This window comes from Petaurus breviceps, unplaced genomic scaffold (genome assembly GCF_028583685.1).
Source record: "Petaurus breviceps papuanus isolate PSGF00001 unplaced genomic scaffold, PetGlider_PUasm1.0 175, whole genome shotgun sequence".
NCBI classification, from domain to species: Eukaryota; Metazoa; Chordata; class Mammalia; order Diprotodontia; family Petauridae; genus Petaurus; species Petaurus breviceps.
This window is the reverse complement of record NW_027185764.1, coordinates 24,352,036-24,374,587: the sequence shown is the minus strand read 5'-3', so window position 1 is coordinate 24,374,587 and position 22,552 is coordinate 24,352,036. Positions and strand designations below refer to the sequence as shown.

The window sequence follows — 22,552 nt, the reverse complement described above, 5'->3', positions numbered from 1 at the left end:
ATATTAAAACTCTCATATAATTTAGTAAATTTAATTTTCATATTTTGCCCTAATTAAGTTCTCCTGGGCAAAGGACATCTTGTCCTAAAAAATATAGAGGTAGCAATGGGGGAAAGTAGAGGTAAAGTTATAAATCTAAATAGCATTTTCTTTCACTATATTATTCACTGTGCCAGGCTTTGAAGAATTCAAACCCTTAGCCACTTTCTATTTTTGAATAAAATACAAAAGTAAATTCCATAAAAGACATAGTGATAGAAACATTTTTAGTTACTTGTAAGGCAGGGACCTTACCAGTTAAATAGTAACATTTAAAAATTTAAACATTAAATTAAATAAGAGGTTTTGGGGGGGGGTGGGCAGGGGAACTGTTCTACTTTGTGAATGATATCACGGCATGAAAATTCATTTGACTAAAGCCGTTTCTCAAAACCATCCAACTGAAATCTTATACCTGAAAGGAAAAGGAAAATCCCACACAACTATATTTTTCTGCAAGTCATTAAAAAAAAAAATCCAGGGCATGCACAAGCTCTCAAAGAATCCAAGCAGTGTCTCAGCAATTAAGGTGGATTGTGCATCATTTCAAAGCAAAGTTAGGTTAGTTTACCACACCTGCATGGCTTAAGCACTCATCACCCAACGTCATTCATAAAACAGACCAATGTATCACCATAACCAGGACACCAAAGGAGAAAAGGGGGGAAAAGCAAGAATGTGTTAATATGAGCTATGCTCCAAGCTTTTCATTCATAAAATCTATGGTCATCTTGAGGTTTCACAGCTTGCTTAAGTTACTTGTCATTCCCTGTACTTCCCCCACACCCAGATTAGAATCCTCAAAATGGATAGGAAATACAGGTTATTCAATAGTTCTTTAAATTCCTTTCATTGTGAAGGAATTAAAGCAGTTAATGCTTTAATTATGAGTATTTGGGAAATCATTACTCTTCAAGGAAAGCATTAATAGAGAGTGATGGTTTTTCATTTCAAAAAGCAATAACCCTTGAATGAATTAATATAAAACACTCAAGGGGCTTGAAGCTCAGGAAGCTATCCTACTAAGTGAAATAAGGGAAGAGATAAAGCTGGAAACTTAAATTGATTTAAAGTTTTACATACAGCGATTGGTTCGTCTTTCACCCTGGAGGTTATATCCTTACCATACGTGCCTCCAACCTAGTAACAGCATGAGAACTTGGTTTAAGTTTAGTAATAAACTAAAGGAAATTTCTTACCTGTTGTTCCTTCTTAGAATTTTTCTCTCCTGACCTCAACTCTCCCATACAAGAACACTGGGCCTTGAGCGAGGAGACCTAGGGCCTGGCCTGGCTGACACTAGTAGCTGTGTGACCCTGGGCTAGTCACTTCAACATCTTTGGACCTCAGTTTCTTTCATCTGTAAAATGAAGTGGTTGATGATCTCTAAGCTCCCTTTTCCAACACTAACATTCTATGGTTCTAAAGATTTAAAGTAGATACCTATCTAAAGCTAATGGAACACTGAATACCAACTAGAGGAACTTTATCTGAATCTCTCAAGTTAAGGGGTAAGGTCACTTGGTCTTTTTTTTGAGGGGGGGGATGACAGTGGGTGGTTGATCCCCTCAGGTTGTGGAAATCCCTCCACCAAATGGAATCAACAACTATAATTCTATAATTTAATTTGAGAAAGAGTTGTCCAGGGTAATGATAGTTCAAGTGACTTGTCCAAGTTTACATGGCCCATTTATATCACAATCAGGATTCAAACCTAGGTCATCTTGGCTACACCATGAAACCATACTGTCAGTGACATAAGGGGAGAGAAAGGAGGAGATAAGCACCTACTATGTGCCAAGCCATTGTGCTAAACGCTTTTTCTGACCTTTACTATTGATGTACCCTCCAAGTACCTACTTTAAAGTTGAGGAACTGGAGGCAAACAAAAGGTAAGCGACTCTCTCAGGGTCACGAAGCTGTAAGTGTCTAAGGCCACATTTTAACTCCGGTTTTCCTGACTACAGACCTAGCTAGCACTCTACTGTGCTACAAGCTACCTATTAACAAGAGGCTTTTAAAAAGTAGGTAGTCACGTGAAAAAGATGAACAAGGAAGGGAAGTTATGAAGGAGGGACAAGTAAAATAAGATTCTGTCTTTCAATGTTGTTCTAACCAAGATATGCACCTGCCCCAGCCAGGATCTAAGCACAGCCACAGAGCACATGGCTTGCACTTTACAAAGAAATAACCAGGCAGCTACTTGGCAGACTGTATATGGCAAGTGCACCTTCTCCTAGGTGAGAGCCACTCCTTTATTTGACCTTACTTTTTCAAAACTTCAGTCAAGATGTCTTTCAAAATTTTGTGCCAAAGTACTGTGACATAAGCACAACCCCTGGTCTTCATGATAGGCCAGTGTAAGCTTTTCAGACATTCATTCTCTTAACATGGATTTTATTTACCTTTTTCAACCATACTTCTTGACCGTTACAGACTTAATATAAGTTAATAAATAGGCTTTGAATTTAATGAGGGAGGAGAGGAAATGCAATAATGGAAGAGAAGAACTTTCCCCACTATGAACTCAACTTTACTTGCTAAATACGAACGATCTCCTTGCTACAAATAATCAGAAGGCCACCTCCAAGGAGAAGGGGGAAATAACTACACAGAATAAATTATTAGGTGAGAGGTTTAGGGATTTTACCAATACCTGTGTGCATCCTCATCTAGTTTGTGACTAGTATATTTGAGAAGTACTGCATTTGTAAAAGATGAAGCTTTCTTTGTACTCCTCAGTACTATGTCGGACTGTTAAAAACCCAACATTCCGGAGACAACTCCCATGCACCAGAACAAAAGATGAGAGTGGCTTTATCACAGACTCACACTTGTCTGCTCCCTTGACATCCCTTAACAGACCATTATACGAAGACATATTTCCAAAATGGATTTGTCATTTCCCTGAGAAATTCTTTTACCTTACCAAATTCTCTTGCTCCAGCAGAAGTAGTACAAAGTTTGAAGAGTACTGCTGATCTCTGAAATTCTGGCTAAACTCTGCTCTTTCCTTCCTTCTATTCAAGAATCCTTACAGAACCCTGACTCATTCATGGAATCCCTTAAAAAGGGAGAAAGATAAAAAGAAAGAATTTTCTTCTTGCTTATTATACTTAACCTTCTATGATGTAAATATTCTTTCTAATCAACTGTACCTTTCCTTCTGATCTTTTCATTTATCTAAATGCTGGGTCATTTGTTTGTTTGTTTGTTTGTTTTTTAAATTTGGGGGATAATAAGTCTTAGAATTATCTGTCCTGGATCAGACACATTAAATTTATTTTAATTTACACATTAGTATATTTTGGTAAAAAAAAAAAAAACCACTATTAAAACACTACTATGTGTCCATGAAGGAAACAAGCATTTATAAGCACAAGCTATGTCAGGCACTGTGCTAAGCACTTTTCACAGATATTCTCATTTGATTCTCACAACAACTCAGGGAGGTAAGATATAATTGAGGAAACTGAGGCAAACATGGCTAAGTAACTTGCTCAGGTTCACAAAGCTAATAAGTTTCTTAGGTCACATTTGAACTCAAGTGTTCCTGACTAGGAACAGTCTCAGTGAACCACCTAGATCCCTCTAAGCAACTGGCAAAATACAGTCTATTTTGAAAGGTCATATTCCAGGAGTATGAATGTCAACTGGGGAAAATGATTACTTAAATAATAACCCATATGGGTTAGGAGGCCAATGGTTCAACACTTTGGGGGGGGGGGGTGGAAGAAGCAAGGCAAGGGTTTAAGTGACTTTCCTGGGGTCACAGAGCTACTGTCAAGTGTCTGAGGCTGGATTTCAACTCGGGTCGTCCTGACTCCAGGACCAGTGGTCTATCCACTACACCACCTAGCTGCCCCTGGTTCAACACTTTCCACCAATGACTTCAGTTGGTGTGCTTCTCAAAGGATGATCTGAGAACTACCGGAATCTGGGGTCTGCCAAGGTGGAGCCAGTCTTTTTGAGACAAATGACTTAAGGCAACAGGATGGAGCAATGACATTAACTTGTTTCATTTCATTTTTATGTGGAAACAAATCATATAAAACTAAAATGAATAGATTGTATCAGCACTGCTGGTTGCAAGATTTAGATCACGTTTTATGGCTTCAACCAAGCTTGTTCAAAAATGGAGTAAACCAAGAGTGACAATTCTTCTGAGAAGACTGCCACTTTGCAGATACTCTAACACTAGAGGACGCTCTTGAGGTCATGCTTGTCTTTTTGGAGGGTGGAAGGCAAGGCAGCTGGGGGGGGGGTGTCACACAGCTACTAAATGTTAAGTGTCTGAGGCAACTGCAGCTCAGGTCCTCCTGTCTCCAGGGCTGGTACTCTATTCACTGCACCATCTTAGCTGCCCCGTTGAGGTCATTCTTTACTTATAAAACCAGAACCTTAATAAGGGTGATTCTTTGGGAAAAAGAACATTATAGTAAATGCTATACCAACAGGGTAAGAAAACAGAAGTTTATAAGGAAGGATATGTGTATTAAATTGTAAACCCCATATGGGCAAGAACCACATGTCTTACCTAAACTAGCCTTTGTATTTCCCACAGTGCTCTAAACTCATCAGATTTAATGTGAATATACATAAAGGACACTGAAAAGGAAACAACCTGGTTAAACTGGGAAGTTGGATAGAAATCAGGCAGAAGATTCAACAAGCAAAAGAGCAGAGTAGTAGAGATTCGATCTTAAGAGTTCAACTTTAGAAATCATCGGAGGGTTACACCTAGCCCACGGCACATTTTTGTGTCATAGACCTCTTTGGCAGTCTGGTAAAACCCAAGGACTTTAAATGCATAAATTAAAATGCATAAGATTTCAAAGGAACACTGAAACTTGATTACCCATATAAAAAACTAGATTGTGGATCCCAGGTCAAGAACCCCTTACCTAGGATCAACCTCCACAATGCCAGTACAACATTTAGAATTTAAAGGACCCTGGGGGATCAACCCCACATTTTACGGAGGAAACCGAAGGCCATCACAGCTTAAGTGGCCCACCCAAATTTACAAACATGGGAAGGAACAGAGGAAGAATTCATACTTTCTAACAAGAGCTATACAGCCAGAGTGGGCTCTCTGCCTGGGGTTGGTCATGTAGTCAGTCACCTCACACCAACTGCAGAACATGCCTTCAGCAGTCTGAGCTGCACAGCTCAGCACTGCACACAGGGTTCCCGGGGCACACCAAGATTCCAACCTCCTACTGGTCCCCACCTTCAAGGTCCTTTCAGGTGCACCCCCACCCAGGTCTGCCTTGCCTTCTTTAGCTCTTGTAGAGGTATTGGCCTAGCACACCCACAGTTTGTAATGGCAAACACAGAAGTAGTTCACACCTTGTTTCAGCTACAGAATTAACACCTTGTTTCAGTTCAAGTTTCTTTTGAGCCTTGTATCAAGTCTGCTAAGAAACAGAAGGTGTGAACCCCACAACTTGTGAACTCTAGAACTGTAAACGCCTGAACTCCTTCAACAGGAAGGGGAGGAACTAATGACCATATATAAGGAGAATTTCCGGGCTAGAGACAGAAGACTGAGAAGAGGACTCTTGTGATGGCAGAGTCAAGGAGGAGAAAACTTGTGGTATCTTGGCACTCTGTTTGCTCTGTCTGTGTTGTTTGTGATCCTTTGTACAGAAGCCTTGGGACCTCACTGGAAGCCCTGAAAGAGGATTTTCTGGTTGTCTGTTTACAGAAGTCCTGGAGGAGGGTTCTGGAGGTCCTGGGACTTTACTGATGGTTTGTGCTGACCTCTTAGACCTTGTCTGGTGGGTATGAGTTGATTTCACAGGCAGATAGTGAACTGATGATGATACTGGCAATCTGTCAAGCTTTGTCTTCCCAGAAACAGGAGCTGTGAAGGACTTGAGGTGGACTGGACACTGTGAACTTCAATATGGAACGGGAACTGGACGCTGCCTGCCTTTGAACCCAGGTGACCATGGAAGCTGAGTCAGCCTCGAGTCAAGCTGAAAGAAGACTTTACTTGGATACTGTGTACTAATGAGAAGATTATGATTTACTGTGACCTAGGGGTGGAGAGCTTTTGTACTTTGTGACTGAATTAAGGATTTTGTGATTGACTAAAGGAATGTACTTTGTTTAAAACTATGTGGCCATTTTAGTGATAAGTTGCTGAGCTGTGACATGGTGAATACTGTATTTTGATTTTCTGTGAATGTTTTGCTCTGAGCTGTTACTGAATAGAGAGCTCCCTATACTATGTTATCAGAACCTTGAAAGCTGCTCACGCTTGGCTTTACACTGTTGCACCATCCCTCTTGCCCTGACACTTCATTGTGACATTGTGGCAACCCACCCAAATGAAGGAATTTGTCATATCTCTTCTGAAGTCTAAACGCAATGTCCTTTATGCTATGCTGCATCTCTATCATGAGCAGAATACTGCACTGGGAATAATAAAGTTTGGATAAAGATGGTCTATGTTCTCATGACAGACTTCCTTCCATCCATTTGTCTGTCTTTCTCTCCCTCCTATCTTCTGGCACTCACTGAGCCCTAACTCCCACCCAGATGGAAGCTGCTCTGGTTATCCTTTCCAGTACTGACTATTCCTTCTTTTACACCCCCAAACTCCATACTGGTCTTGGAAGTGGAATACTGTGCTTCCCAATGCCACTTAGAGATTCTCTCTCTACTGCCTGTTATTTTCTTAGTTTAAGCCTAAATTGCTTTCCAGACCTGGTAATCTAATTTCATGGCTCCACTGTGTGTTAGTGAGCCTTTCTTTCTATAGCCCCTCCAGCACTATTTCCATTTTTTGTCATTTTTACAAATTTGCTGGGTGAGGTAAAACCTCTTAACTATTTTGACTGGAAACATTATTTTAAAAAGTAAAGTCTGTGATGAGACAGATAACATATAAAGCATCCTGAAAAGTTAATAGCATCATGCAAATGTTAGGTATTTATACAAGTAGCAAAGCAAAACATGTTAACAGAACAGGTAGCATGGGAGAGAGCTGTACCTCAAGTCAGAGGACCTAGGTTCAAATCTTGGTTATTTAATATACTACCTGTATGACATTGGGCAAGAAATGTCTCCTCTCCAGACCTCAATTACCTCATCTGTGAATTGATCAGGCCTTCTTAACATAGGTTTTCACCAGACTGGAAAAGGGGTTCCTGATACAAAGAAAGGTTAAGAACCCTTGGCCTAGATGATCTTTGAGGTCCCTTCTGGTTCTAAATCTATGACTGATTAAACATGGCCTAGTTAAATACATACTGGGTTCAGAAGACCTGGGCTTTTATCTCTGTTCAAGGTGTCACCTGTGGGAAGTCATTTAATTGCTCTGTCCCTCAGTTTTCCCACTGGTCAAGTGGGATTAATACCACTCACTGATAAAATAAGATACCTGAACAAGTTTTGAAAGATTAAAAATTGGAGCATGAGATGGAAGACTAGACATTTTCTCCCATCCCTATGACCTCTCAAACCCTCCAGAACTGAAATTATGCGCCAAAGGTAAAGCAACTTTATTAGGACACCTAGAATCTAAAAGAAGGCTTAAAAACAAAAACTTCAAAACAACAAACCACATAACTCAAACCCCAGGAACTGATGATGCTCAATGACCCTGAGTTCACTTAGCACTCTTCACCCACCTCCCATGCTACAGACAATGAGACCTCACTAACCACTAGCAGACTCAAGGAAACAATATAGGCTTACATCAAAACCTGAATCCCTAGTCCCCTCTCCTTCTTTACAGTGCTATAGAGACCATGGCTCCAGGCTGTGGAAGTCTGTTCAAACCTGAAGGGAGGTATTTTTATTTAATCCTTGGCCACAGCTCTTCAGGAACAAAGGTTCCAGGGACTGCAACCCAGAAGCACAAATGCTGCAAACAGCTAGTAGGTATGAACTGCTGGTCCCAGGTCAGTGGACTAGGAAACAGAGAAAGTGGACAAATCACCAGTTTGTGACATTGTATGTGGGGAGCTATGCAGCATTTCACCAAGCCTGGGGGAAGAGTGCAGCATTCAACTGGGTAGGGCCACTTGTGATCACCCAAAAGAAATTTGAGGCAGAGACCTAGGATGGTGAAATGTGAATTGCCCAGTATGGGAGAAGACTGAGATCTATCTCCCAAGGAAATCACAATTAGGAGAGGGAGTCATAACTAAGCAATAAGGAAAAAGGGGAACGAAGAGGGGCAAACAACTGATAACTTTAATGTTATGATTAATTTTTAATTTTTATTAAATTAAATTATTAATATTTAATGATTCCATGAAGAAGAAATCTCAAAGATCTTGAACACAAATAACTAAAACAACAATAACAGAAGGAAATATAGCCTCCAGATCTAGTAAATGAATTTAGTCATTTATAAATAAATAGTGCAAAATGAAAGACAATAATCCAACATTTAATGAGAGGGGAAACTTGTGGAATTTAACAACATTGGACCCACAACATGCAATTCCTGAGTAGTTTAAAAAAGAAATAAGAATGTATATCTTGCACAGCAAAAATAATGAGCACAAAATAAAAATCTGAACCTACGATAGCAAAGCTCACCAAAGAAACCAAAGAGAGAACAAAAGATATACAAAAGTAAAACAACCCAGAAAAGAAGCAAAAAATTAGAATATTAAAAGAAAATATGATCACCATGCAAATAAAATAAAGAAATCTCAAAGACAGCATACATAAAGACAACTTAAGGATCACAGGTCTCCCAGAAGAACATGACAGAACAAGAAGCTTTAACACCATAATGAAGGAAATAACAGAGGACCCTACACAGACTGAACATAGAAAATGGAATTCCAATTAAAAGAATTTACGGATCACTTCTGGGGAAAAACCCAAGCCTGCAAATTCCAAGTTACATAGTGATTAAATTTAAAAATTCAATTCAGAACAAGTTCTGCAAGCCATCGGGAAAAAGCCCCCCCCCCCCCCTTCAAAAAAAAGGCCATTTGAATAATGGGAGACTATTCTGTAACTCCTAGAAAAAAGAGAGAATGGAATAATGTCATCACTGGAGTTCAGGATGCACCACAGGTTGACTTATCCTACAAATCCGAGCCTAACCATACCAGATGAAAGATGAATATTCAATAATAAGGAAGAATTTGAAACATTTTAAGAAAGAAAACCAAAAATGAAAAGATTATTTCCCTCTCCAATATCCCAAACAACAGAAATTCAGGAGTGAATAAACGAAATAGTAAGAACTGGTAACAACAGAGCAACAACAAAAAGACTAGTAAGAGAATTCTTCCTAAACAAACGTACACAAGGAGAAAGGGATGAAGGTGGAAATTTGGTGGCGGTAATAGTGAAGAGGCAGATGGGACATTATGGACAGAACCTGGCAACACCCTGCCTAACAAATACTTCTTTTGTAGGATTATATTACAATATTGGAGGGTAGATGAAAGGGGAGTAGGGGAACAGAGAGGATAAGTGGTAAGGTCAAATCAAGGGCTAGCAATGAAGGGACAGTGACCTCTAGTCTCAGAGAAGAGCCTGGGAGAGGGAGGGGGAAAATGAAAAAGGGAGAAAAGGATGGAGTCCTTACTTTAGAGGTAAGAGGGAGTTCTGCTGATGAATGTCCCTATGGGTGAAAGGAGATGAGGACCTTAACAGTGGATGAGACTGGGGAAAATCTGGTGCCTGAAAAGTCTAATGGGGTGGTACACAATGAGTTGGAACCCCTGGATGCAACTGGCATCTAAATGAGTGGGAGAGTATGGATCCAGGGAAGAGATTTTCAGGCAAATATAGGGGAAAAAAAAGATCAGTCATGGTAGAGGAGGGGCTCTACCAGGGGACAATGTCCCCTCTGATATCTTTTTTTTTTTATTATTTTTTTAAAGCAATTGGGGTTAAGTAACTTGCTCAAGGTTACATGACCAGGTGTTTCTGGGTGGGTGCTAAGTGTCTAAGCCCAGATTCAATCCCAGGTCATCCCGACTCTAGGGCCGCTGCTCTTACTCACTGTACTACCTGGCCATCCCCCCCCCCCCCGATACCTCTAATAACTGGCATTCTGAGAGTGAGGTACAATAGAAAAGGGGTAAGCCCTAAAAGGCAGAGCCTAGAAGGGATAGCCTGGAAGCTTTGATTGTATGAAGAATAGAGAAAAAAGAGAGAGAGGCCCAGTCATAAATTAGAAAATGAAGTCCAGAATAAAAAGAAAGAGAAGATGGATAATGAAGAGCAAAGGCAATTCTTTTTTGAAAGAGGCACAAAACATGAAATTTTTAAAAAGCCAATTGATTAACAGGACTAGCTGAAGGGGAGGAGAGGAAGGGGGAATCTACCTGACTGAGAGGCAAAAAGAAGGGAAAGAAATAACCAGATAAAAAGTTCACAATACAACAAGTGAATCCCGAAAAACAGTTGTGGCCATCATGCTGTACAAATTGCATGTGTTTTCATTTCAGACTTTAATTAGTTGTGCTGACTTTTTCTTTCCTTTACAAAAATACAAAAACAAAAAACTCAACTATTTGTCATACAGGATGGCTTTCCCAAAAGGTGGACAGATACATGAGATACTATGGTGGGCTAATAAACAGAAAACATTAATTAAAAATTTTTTTTTAAAAATATAAGTTCTACCCACATTTAAGGTATTTTTTTTCTCATTAAATCTTGCACCTAGTAGATCTTTTTAGTAAAGTTTCTACTAGACAACAGACTAACAAGAAGACTATTGCAGAATGTATAGGAGATTAAAAAAAGAAAACCCTACACTCTTTATGCTCATCTAGAAGATGAGCATAAAGGAACTAGAATTAAGTTTGAAAAAGAAAAGTAGCATAGCATGGAGAACAGAATGCTAGTTGAACCAGTAAGACCTGATACTTAACTATCTGTGTAACACTGAGCAACTTACTTAACTTCTCAGTAAAATGAGTTAATTGGAATAGATGGCTTCTAAGATCCCTTCTAGCTCTAAATCTACAGTCCTGAGACCCTGCTTTTTAGGGATAACCCAGTATGTAAAAAACAGATTCTTCTCAGGGAACCACATAAAAAGAAAGGGATTTAAATGGAAATATGAAGGAGGTGGGTTGGATTTAAATTAGATATACAAGATATACCAGAGGGATAAACACTAATATGAATTAACTTACTATACTTTTTAAAAAGGGATGTTGCAAGTGAATTCTGTTTTAAGATTTCTAATCACTTGCTCCTTCAGACAGCTCCAAAGAGATAGGTGGACTAGAGCAGAAGTGTAAAACTCACCCTTCAGTGCTGAACTACTTTAAAATGGAACTGGGAAATGCTTAACAAAAACTACAATTCAATAGTGAATGGAGCACTGGCATTGGAATCAGAAGGTCCTGAGTTCAAATTTGACCTCAGACATAACACAAAACTAGCTGTGTGACTTTGGGCAAGTCACTTAAACCTGATTGCCCTGCATTCCCCTCTCCAAAAAGCAAAAAAAAGAGAAAGAAAAAGAAAAAAGATCAACGCAGGATGTTAATTTGTGGTTTTCCAAATCAATATGCAGGCCAGGGATTTGTTTCTATTTGAGTTTGACATCACTGAACTAAAAGACATCAAACTTCCAGTCCTATTATTCAAGCACCATAAATTACCTAGCTCACACAAAAATTTGTTGACACATATTCAATAAACTCAGGTCCAAAGTATTCCATTTAGTAAAAAAATATAAAATAAAATAAAAAGAATTTTAAAAAAGAATTCTTATTGTGAAATCTTTAATCCATCTTATCTTTGTCCACTTTGGTCACTTCAATAAAGACAGAAAACATTTAACTGCTTCGGTCTGCTCCTTAGACTTCATGATAATGTGCTGTCTCTCACAGCAATGGATTATTCTTTCTTATTATGAAGATTAAAAAATAATCTTCTCCAGCAAGAATTATTTGCTTTTCCTATTAAAGAATGTAGTATCCTTTAGTATTTCACATTACATGTGTGTATATGTATGTTTGTGTGTATATACACATACACACATGTGCATGCATGTACATATAAGCCATAAGAATCTCTATAGGTTTATTCTTGAAATGAGCTGGCAACCACAATTCAAATATTATCAATTATATTACCTCCTTAGGAAATTATCTAGTTCCATAGGAAATACGGACTTAATCAGAAGACTATTCTTGGCTTTAAAGTCAAGTCAAGTCTTAGCTTACTAGTGATCTAACCTTGTATAATTTACTTAATTCCTCCAAGCTTCCATTTCTTCATCTATAAAACTCATGACCTATTTTCACTGGATTGTTGAGAATCTAGTGAAATAATATATGTAAAGCACTACAAAATTATTAGTCAGGGACTGAGAAAAAAAACAATCACTGTTCACTTCATAACACAATGTGTCTATACTTAATGCTTTCTTTTAGTAGCAATAATAAATTACAAATGTGTGATGAGCTGTGCAGCCAATATAATTGGTGTGAATATTCACAGAGAACATGTCCATAGAATTTTATCCTCCGGTTGTATCTGAATTAGAAAAAGTCTCAGGAACTAGGAGGGGGGAAGAAACTTTCCCCATAGACAAAACCAATTCTATGGGTTTGCCTCTTCTTTCAAATATTTGTTTAGCTTCTTGAATATAAGAGTTCCTCTTTGCCCTGAGTAACTGAGAAATAAAACATTGGAGAGACAACTGTAACACGATGGCATTAACTTCCTTTTCCGGTCTTACAGATCATTATTTTCTGGATGTTTAGAATAATTGCAATGACAACCTGGAAAGGAGGAGAAGATATTATAATCCAGATTTGCCCCTGATTCATCAAGCATCTAGACTCCACATGTTGCTTACCTGTATGTTCTCTGGAATCTGAGTTGGGAGGGTGTTAGTTTACCTTTAACTTAAGAGACTGTCCCAGAAAAAAAAAAGCCTCACCTTATCCAGCATATCTGAGTCATAGGATATTATTCTCACTTTCTCAAAAGTGCTATGGCTCCTTGAGAGTTACAGAGTAGTGACAGTACTTTTCTGCACCTTAACTTATCTATTTTCCCTTCTTTTTGATGGTATTTATATCAAGTCACAGTAGCTTGTTCTTGAAAGCAAGATAAACCAAAGCAGTGGTGTCAGACTCAAACAGAAACAGGGGCCACTCGATTTTGCGGATCCCTGTAAGCCAAATATTGAATTAATTTTAAAACATATAACATGCTTTGTTTTCTTGCATTTTTGTTTAATATTTCCCAATTACATTTTAATCTGGTTCAGGCTATACTTGGGAGTGTTGTGGGCCCATGTCTGACATCTCTGACATGTCTGAAGGCCCCCAAAAGCCTTAAATAAAAATTTTTAATTTTGAAAATCTTATTTTACAAAAATATCAGGGTCCATGCTGCAGAAATGATATGCCTATGATATAGGTGATTTCACCATCTATCAAATTATAAGCATAATGATGACCAGGTTGAATCTATGCTACAAGTGTTACAAGTGCAATGATTTCCTGATTCTGGGTCTGATCTCTCTAAAGATTTCCAAGGGGGGCGGCTAGGTGGTGCAGTGAATACAGCACCAGCCCTACAGTCAGGAGGACCTGAGTTCAAATCCAGTCTCAGTCACAACACAAAAACTAGCCATGTGACCTTGGGAAAGTCACTTAACCCCAACTGTCCCCCCCCAAGATTTCCAAGGGAATAATAAAATGAATAATTTAAAATATGAACAATATTTTCAGAAAGGACATGAGAAGTCCAACAGAAACAGGCTGCTGTAGCAGCCCCAAAAGTATGAGTAAAGGCACCACAAGAGGGGAATACAGTAAGATCACAACAGAAAAAGAAATGTGGAACAGAAAGTGAAGTAAAATCAAGAATCCAGGACAGGTCTTTTTATGGGGCAAAGAACTCAAAACTGAGGAGATGTCAATCAACTGGAGAAGTGGATTATAAGAAATGATGAGCAGGATAATTTCAGAAATACCTGACTTACGAACTGATTCAAAATTAAGTGATCAGAACCAGAACACTGTACACAGTAACAGCAATACTGTATGGATGATCAGTTGTGAAAGACTAAGCTACGCTGATCAAGACAATGATCCCACAAAATTCCAAGAGACCCATGATGAAAAATGTTATCCACCTCCAAAGAAAATGGATGAAATCAATGCAGATTGAAGCACACTTAAAAAAAAAAAGCCACTTTATTTTCAGTTTATTTTGTTTGTAGGGTGCTTTTTGCAGTATGGCTAATATGAACACATGTTTTACATGACTTCACATGTATAATTGCTATCAAACTGCTTCCCTTCTCAAGGAGGAGAGAGGGGCAGGGAGGGAGGAGAGAATTTGGAGCTCAAAATTTTAAAAAATTGCTTAAAAAGGTTTTTTTACATGTAATTGGGAAATATTTAACAAAATAAATAAAAAGAATTTTTTAAAAAGAGTCTAGTGTAGGTGTCGACAAACCAGAGTTGCAGAGCTAAGACTGATTTTACATTTTAAAATAAAGTTTCACTGCATTTAAAAAGGTAAAAAACCATACTTAGGCAGTCCTCTGGTAGTCCCCTAGACTAACTAACTGATCCCTAGGGTATCATACTCTAGACCTGAACTGGGTCTCAGGGATATATTCTATCTACAGATTTCTGTTTTACATAAAATTTTCTAATCAATGATTATATTTGGGAAGATGAGGGGACTGGAAGGGGAGAGAAATGATTAAAATGTGTGTGTCTTGGGGGGGGGGGGGGACACACAAGCGCACTCTAATGTACATACTGCTTACCTGAAAACTCTCTGGCATCTGGGTTGAGAAGTTTGCTAACCTACCTCTGATTATGTTAAGTGACTGTCCTAAAGGACCTAGATTCTATCCAGCATGTCTGAATCACAGTATACTCCCCTTTTTTTCACTTTCCCAAAGTGACATACTCCTCCTTTCAAGGTTATAGGCAGTGATGTGAGCTTTATAAAACTCTTAAGAAACACATGAATATAACAGCATAACAAACTTCATTACTTCCAAAACTAAAGGGTTTTAAAAATATTTATTCGTATCTACATGATTAATATCTGAGGTTAACAGTTCTGTCAACAGATTGATAATGTGAAGAAGAATCCTTCAAAGGGACAGAACAATTCAGAAGATAAAACATAAAACATTATCTTCCTTCTGCCAGTGGGAACAGACCTGACAACAAAGGGGACTGAATGATTCTTTTGGCTGGTTGTGGAAAACTCCAAAGCAAAGGAGTTGGAGCCAGGAAAACATAATTGTCTCTAACAGCTCTAAAAACACTTGCTACCGGCTACTGTTTGGCTCCAATTCTTAACCCTCCACTTGAGAAGAAAACAGCTACTCTCAAAGAGAACTGGAAGGGTCTCCAGCATCAGTGCCGACAATGGTAATAGGAATTTGAAGATCTTCCCTGCCCTTTAATAAGTCAAAAGTAATCCACATGTTGTCCATGGGGGGTGGGGGAGGGGGGTAAGGGAGCTTGCTGAAAGGGTAGAACAGGAAGGGTGGAGCAGGAAGGAGGAGAAATCAGTATAGAGGCAGAACAGCTAGCATGAGTGAAAGGCATTTTTGCTTAAGCAGGCCTGTTTTATTTCGAAAGCCTGATGGAGGGAAGGCTTGGGGATGTCGGTGCTAGCTGCATTGGTTATGTATACTAACTTCTTAGTTGCTATGATGGATTTGGCTTTCTAGTGTTTGAATAAATGTTCTGGTTCTGTCTTCCATGTGGAGAGTCTGTTACATTTTGTGATTCACAACTACACCAACATGTTCATAGCCACTGTGGGTGCTATGAATATCAGATGGGGATTATAGTTCCCTTTTTTTAAGAGCTGGAAAAGGTGGCTGTTAAGAAGCTTTGTCTTGTGTTAGACACGGTGGAATTACCAGCCTATTTCTTGGTTTTCATATAGAACAACCTCTAGCTCATTAATATGCAGTAACTTCCCTAGCTGTTTTTCAGATGAAATGCTCTAGTTATGCCTTCTACAATCCTCTACTTGTGTAAACTGATTTTTTTTTTTTAAAGCAATTGGGGTTAAGTAACTTGCTCAAGGTTACATGGCCAGTTATTTCTGGGTGTGGTGCTAAGTATCTGAGCCCAGATTCGATCCCCAGGTCATCCTGGCACTGGGGCTGGTGCTCTTACTCGCTGAGCTACCTGGCCGCCCCTGTGTAACTAATTTTTGAACCCAAGTGTAAGACATTAGGTTCACCAGAGGAATTTCCAGAATTTTGGGGCTCCAAGAAATTAAAGTCAAATTTTTTAAAAAATCAGTAAGATAAATGCCCCAAGAATGGTTTTTTATATGAACAACATTTATATACCTTTTTGTTATCATTTCTGAAAAAAATTTAAAACTTTATAAACTTCTCTTCTAACCTTCAAGGTATAACAAGTACCTAGGTAATTATCTAATAATTAAATTAATTAAACCCATTAAGTACTTAGGTAGTTCCCATCATATGCATAGCACTTTACAAATGATTCTGAGGAAATTTTAACCATTTCTACAACTGAAATTCCTTTTCAATGCTTCAATCAGGGTAGATGCATCCAAATTATGTCAGTGAAAAGGGTAGTATCTCAGAGGTCCTATCAAATTGGAAGGGATTTGACAGGGCTGGTCCCAATGAGTAGTTGTCTGTTGTCCCATTGCCAGTCTAACAACAGAATAAAAAAAAAAAATTGGGGGGGACTCTCAAAAAAACCATCTAAATAAGTTATACAGGGGTTGGGAATTTGTGTCAGTTGAGAGAAACTCTAAAGTGATTCAATGATGATTCTTTAACTATCTTAGGGTTGGGGTGGCCAGGTAGCACAGTGAATAACAGCACCGGCTCTAGAGTCGGGATGACCTGGGATCAAATCCGGGCTCAGACACTTAGCACCCATCCAGAAACATCTGGCTATGTAACCTTGACCAAGTTACTTAACCCCAATTGCTTAGGGGTGGCAAGGCGGCACAGTGAGTAAGAGCACCAGCCCCAAAGTCGGGATGACCTGGGATCGAATCCGGACTCTGATACTTAGTACCACACCCAGAAATAACTGGCCATGTAACCTTAAGCAAGTTACTTAACTCCCAATTGCTTTAAAAAAAAAAAAAAGAAATATCTTAGGGTTATTGATTAATATATCAAAAACACTGTTCAGTGAAACTATGGACTCTCCTCCTCTTCAAAGAATTGTTTAAAAATAGCATGGCTTCAGGTTGTATAGTACAAAAAAGCTCTATTAGATGGTCAAGAACTCTTCAACAGGAAACATCAAAAAAGGTTATTGTTATATAAGCAGCTATACTCAAAAGTTTAACCTATCATCTGTATAAATAAGATAATCATACAATATGGTTTGAATATATTATAACTAATTATAAATTTATATACTTAAGCACTACACTATTCCACAAAAGTAACAACTTAAAACAATATGAAATCTATAACATTGCCAAAGGAGAAAGGGAACAACTTAATTTTTTGAAATGTGTGTAATCTGCCAAGAGAAATTGTTTGGAGTCTACCTACCCATAGAATTTATTTTTCTTGACTGTACATGTTTGTAAAAGGTTTTTGGGGTTTTTTTTGCTTTCTCAATAGTACTGGGAAGGGGGTGGGGTAGAGAGAGAATGTGGATTTGAATTTTAACACATTCCACCCATATTTCAAAGTCCAACATAAACCTCATCCTACTTTTAAAGCTTTTACAAATAATCCTAGGACAAACATGAGCTCCCCCTTCCTATAGTTCTTTCTGCCTGACATCACTCATGTCTCCTGGTATTGTTAGTTACTTCTGCCATTTTTTTAAAGATGTTACTTTCCAAACTAGATGGTAAACTCTATCAGGGTTGGATGTCAAATTTCTTTGTCTTCCCGGAGAAACTAGCAAAATACCATACACCTTGTAGGCAACTAAAACATTTGATTGGTAAAAGATGGAAATACTGTTTTTTTGTAAAAATTTTAAATCTATGATATGTTAAGTTTTTTTAAATATAGTGAATAAAAGACTTTTTTTCCTTAAAAACTGGGGGAAATTTAAACTATGGGAGTTGAAATATATTAAAGTACAGAGAAATCACAGGATATAAAATGACTTGTATAGTATCATGGTACTTGAAGTAAGACATACATATAACTAGTTTTATAATTAGTTCATAACAGGCCATGAGATATTTTCCTACTTATTCATATTTTTAAGCAATATTAAATTCCAAGGTCAACTCTTAACAGTCATTCAGAAACTTCCCTCCATGATGTCTACATTCAGAGAAAGAACTATAAAGAACAGAGTTTGAATGAAGATTGAAGCAAACTACCTACTCTCTTTCTTTTTCTTGTTTGGTTTTATTTCCTCTTTCCCACTGTTCATTCCATCAGTTACAATCCTTCTTTATAACCTAATGTCTAATGTGAAAGTATTTGCAGATTCTGCATGCTGCCATGGGGGGTGGGGAAGAAAATTTGAAACTAAAGGGACTGTGGAACTGAATCTTATAAACTAAAAGTAAACAAACAAATTAGTAAAGATAAAAAAAAAAGTAAAAATAATTAACTTCCCTCTATAATACTAGCAAGAGTTAATTTAAATCTAAGGACAAATGATTTTTAAAAACACTAATAAGGTTTTAAAAAATTTTCCAGCAAAGAAGGTTAGTCACTTAAGCACCTGCATTCATCATTAACTAATAATAAAATGACAATCTAGTTCTTAACAGCAATAGCTTCTGCTGCTGTAGAACGCTTTCTTTCTTTGAACTAAAAAGCAATTGGAATTTAAATAAATTTAAATAAATAAAAATTTAAATAAAAAGCAGGAAAGCTATTTGTACCACACAACTTATGAATAACAGGAAGAAAAAGGTAAAGACTAAGTCAGCAATGTAATGTAGAATTTTGGGTTTTTTGTGTTGACCTGGTTAACTCTTTTTAAATAAATTTTAAATATATATACACAACAAAAATAGTTAAACTATATAGCTCATACCTTCCCAGATTTTTATAGGAAAAAAATAAGCCTAAGAGGTTTAAATAAAATATATTTTCATTTTAAAGACAAAATTCAATTTTGTGGTACTACAGCATTACTTAATGCAATCAACTAATCCTTGCCAAAATCAGCATCTCCAAAGACCCATAAAGTTAAGTTATCACTGAATTCATATTGCTCTCTGATCATTGTTGAAACTCAGGAAGAATTTAAGACTGGAAAAATAGTAACAGTTCTGAAGGGTGCCCCTGAACTTGTTTTCTAAAGGTGCCCTATTTTCCAAAGATGAAGACCCCCTGAACTAACTTAACCATGATCTTTTGCAACTGGCCTCTATTAAACTTTCCAACACCCTTGAAGTGGAGTCAGCTACAGCCAGTCTGCCCAGAATAATAAACCATGCAGCTGGGACCCCTTTCAGATAAGCAGAACCTCCTCCTTCCATAGTTCCATGTTTCCAAGCCTTCCCTGCTCCCTCTTGCTCCCCCTTCCCCTTTCCATGTCACTCCCATTTAGAAAGGGAATGTCCCTCTACTCTTCCCATTAGGCCTTCCGTTTTGTTTTTTGGTTTTTTTTGCTGTTACTCCATAAATATCTAAGGCATTGTCTGTAGGGCAAGCTCCTTGGTAAAAGGATGCATGTACCTTTCTCTTGTAATAAATCAAATTACTACCTACATCTTGCAAAGTCGTGACTTTTGGTTAACATAGTATAACCAACTCATAGGCAATAAGCAAACCTTTGGTAACTTCATTTGCTATCAAAGAATTAATATATATACAAAATATATACATAAATGTTATTCTTACTGTTTGAGGATAGGATAAGGGACGTAATCGGTCATAGTCTTCTTGGCCTGCTGTATCCCATAAACCCAAATTCACAGGTTTCCCATCTACCATAACATTGGCAGAATAGTTGTCAAAGCTGTAGAATAAAAAGAAAAAGTTTAGTACTGTGACTTAAAATAAACAAAACAGCAGAAAATGGCAGTTGTGTTCACATGAGGACTAAAACAACAAGGTTCTGAGAAGGGATCAAATAATACAAAGACACTTATATGCACAAAATACATGGATAGAATAAAAGGGAAAAGCTACTAATTTAATCCAAAGATGTCAAGGAAAGAAGACTTTGTTTTTAACAAATAATGTCAAAGAGTAGTTCAAATATTATGAAATACTTTTTCCCAAGAAGCAACAACTGATTTATAAAAATAAATCCTTTTCACACTGTACTTTTGTTTAATTTTCACTGTTTTTACAACTATTTTTCAACTAGTTATGGAATCACTGTTAGTAATAATTTTCAATAAGGTGACAATTACAGCAGCATGCACTGAATAGCTAATGGACAGAGAACAATATACAATAAAAATCCTGGTTATCTGTGATAATGAAAGGAAGCAGTGATGCAGATAGAGGAAACTTTGGATAATACAAAAGCAATTTGTATTTAATTTCAGAACTCTTTTTTATGTACAATTAGAGCAAATATTTCTAATAATACTTTATTTATGCTAATATGAAATTAGTTTACATTTTCTGAGTGTAGAAAAACTGGCGAGCTCAAGCTTTTAAAAACTGCTAGAGACTGAATAAATGATATTTTAATGGCACAATGTCAAGTAGGAAAAAGCATCAAGTATGAAATACAAATAAATTTCAACCTTAAAGCAAAATTCAAAGTTTCTTTTAAACAGAAACAAATTAATCAAACTCTAGTACCTTGGAGTTCTTCCTGCCAAATGTATTTTGAGTAAGGTTTTTTTGGTTGTTTTTTTTTCCCCCAAACTAACAAAGCCTTCTTGACTTAAGGTCTAAGGTAACAGTAATGAAATAATTTCTAGTTGCCTATATTTTACAAAGAACTTTCTTCAGAACACCAGGTGAGATAAGGTAGTGCAAAGACTATTATCCAGAGGCAGTCAAAAATAGTCTACTAATAAGACAAAAAGAGAGAAAAGCATGGGCAGGAAGGTTAAAAGCAGTAGGCAAAGAGGTTTTCTCTCAGCTCTTGGTATAAGGAGCTCCCAGCCAAAGTCCTACAACTACTCGTTTATATTTTCTGCCCAAGAGAGTCACAGCTGGGTCCCAGATCAATTCACCTGGAGGTAAGAGTTAACACACACTAACCCAGGTCGGCACCACCAATCCCTTACTCATGTGGAGGGAGGATGGAGCATTAACTCATGCCTCTTCAGATCTGCAAATATCCTGGTCCACAGCAGACCCAGAGGGCTTTCATTAGACTGGTAGTAAACAAAAGAAAGGGGACTCGAACTCAAGATCCTCTGACTCCAAATCCTGTGCTCTTTTCCTTATATTCTACTACTATTATAGTTAGTTTTTACTGCTGATCTAAGGTTATCTGCTGAACATTCCTGCAATAAAACACAAAAGAATACAAAACATAACACAAACAACACTTTCTAGAAGACAAAAGAAAGAAAATAGAAGGTTACAATAAAAGGTTTGGTAATTTAGACCTCTTGAAAGAAGCAAGAAAGAAAATGGAAGTTCTATCAGTTACCTCACTGTAAGGACACTTTTCAGAAGTACAACTATCATACAGTCAGTTGGTCAAGGGTGGAATTAGAATGGTTTAAGATAGGCGTGGGGAACCTGTGGCCCTCTAGGTTCTCAAATACGGCCCTTTGACTGAATTCAAACTTCACAGAACAATCCCCTTAATAAAAGGATTTGTTCTGTAAAACTTGGACTCAGTCAAAAGGCCTTACCCAAGAACCTACAAGACCACAGGTTCCCCACCCATGGTTTAAGGGATACATCACCTAAATTTTTTAAAACACACAAATAATACAGGATTGTACACAGGATCACACTAAATTTGGAAGAAATCTTAGATGTTATCTCCTCCAAGAGAGGTGCAGTGACTTGCCTAATGTCATACAAATAGTAAGTAACAAGAATTATATTTTTGGTATTTGAAATTGGGTCTCATAGCTCCAAATTCATTGCTCCCTCTACTGTACCACATCGATTCTAGTGCAGAAAGCCAAACATCCTTTTCATAGTTAGACTTCTTTTCCTAATTATTCTTCTACCTCTCTTATAAGATTTTAAAAATTGTTTTTGAGGTCTTTCAAGAATTCTTTTTGGGACTGAGACCAATTCACATTTTTCTTTGAGGCTTTGGATATGGCAGTTTTGATTTTGTCATCTTCTGACTTTGTTTGGGGGTTGGTTTTTTTTTGCTTTTTGGAGGGGCAATCGGGGTTAAGTGACTTGTGCAAGATCACACGGCTGATAAGTGTTCCGTGTCTGAGGCCGGATTTGAACTCAGGTCCTTCTGACTCCAGGGCTGGTGCTCCATTCATTGAGCCACCAAGCCGCTCCCTCACTTGTTTTTTGATCTTGCCATCACCACAGTAACTTTCTATGGTCAGGTTCTTTCTCATTTTTCCAACCTATTTCTTGACTTTTCACTTTACGTTACTGGGCTCTGCTCCTAGGGTGGAGAGGGCATTTTCCCAAAGGGTCAAGTTTTTTATACTGTTGTTTTTAAAGCTGGGGGTG

General features: G+C 37.7%; 1 protein-coding gene across 2 annotated transcripts in view; it reads right to left on the bottom strand.

The window, feature by feature from the left end:
• RAC1 (Rac family small GTPase 1) overlaps nucleotides 1–22,552 on the bottom strand; it is a 47,573-nt gene that overhangs the window by 3,668 nt on the left and 21,353 nt on the right. Inside the window, exons 3-4 of one of the 2 annotated variants that reach the window (XM_069084914.1) lie at nucleotides 19,823–19,940; nucleotides 1,123–1,179 (exon numbers count right to left, since the gene is read on the bottom strand). In XM_069084914.1, coding sequence (XP_068941015.1) covers nucleotides 1,123–1,179; nucleotides 19,823–19,940 — 175 coding nt within the window. The remainder of the gene's footprint in view (nucleotides 1–1,122; nucleotides 1,180–19,822; nucleotides 19,941–22,552) is intronic. The other variant, XM_069084915.1, reaches the window with a different exon arrangement.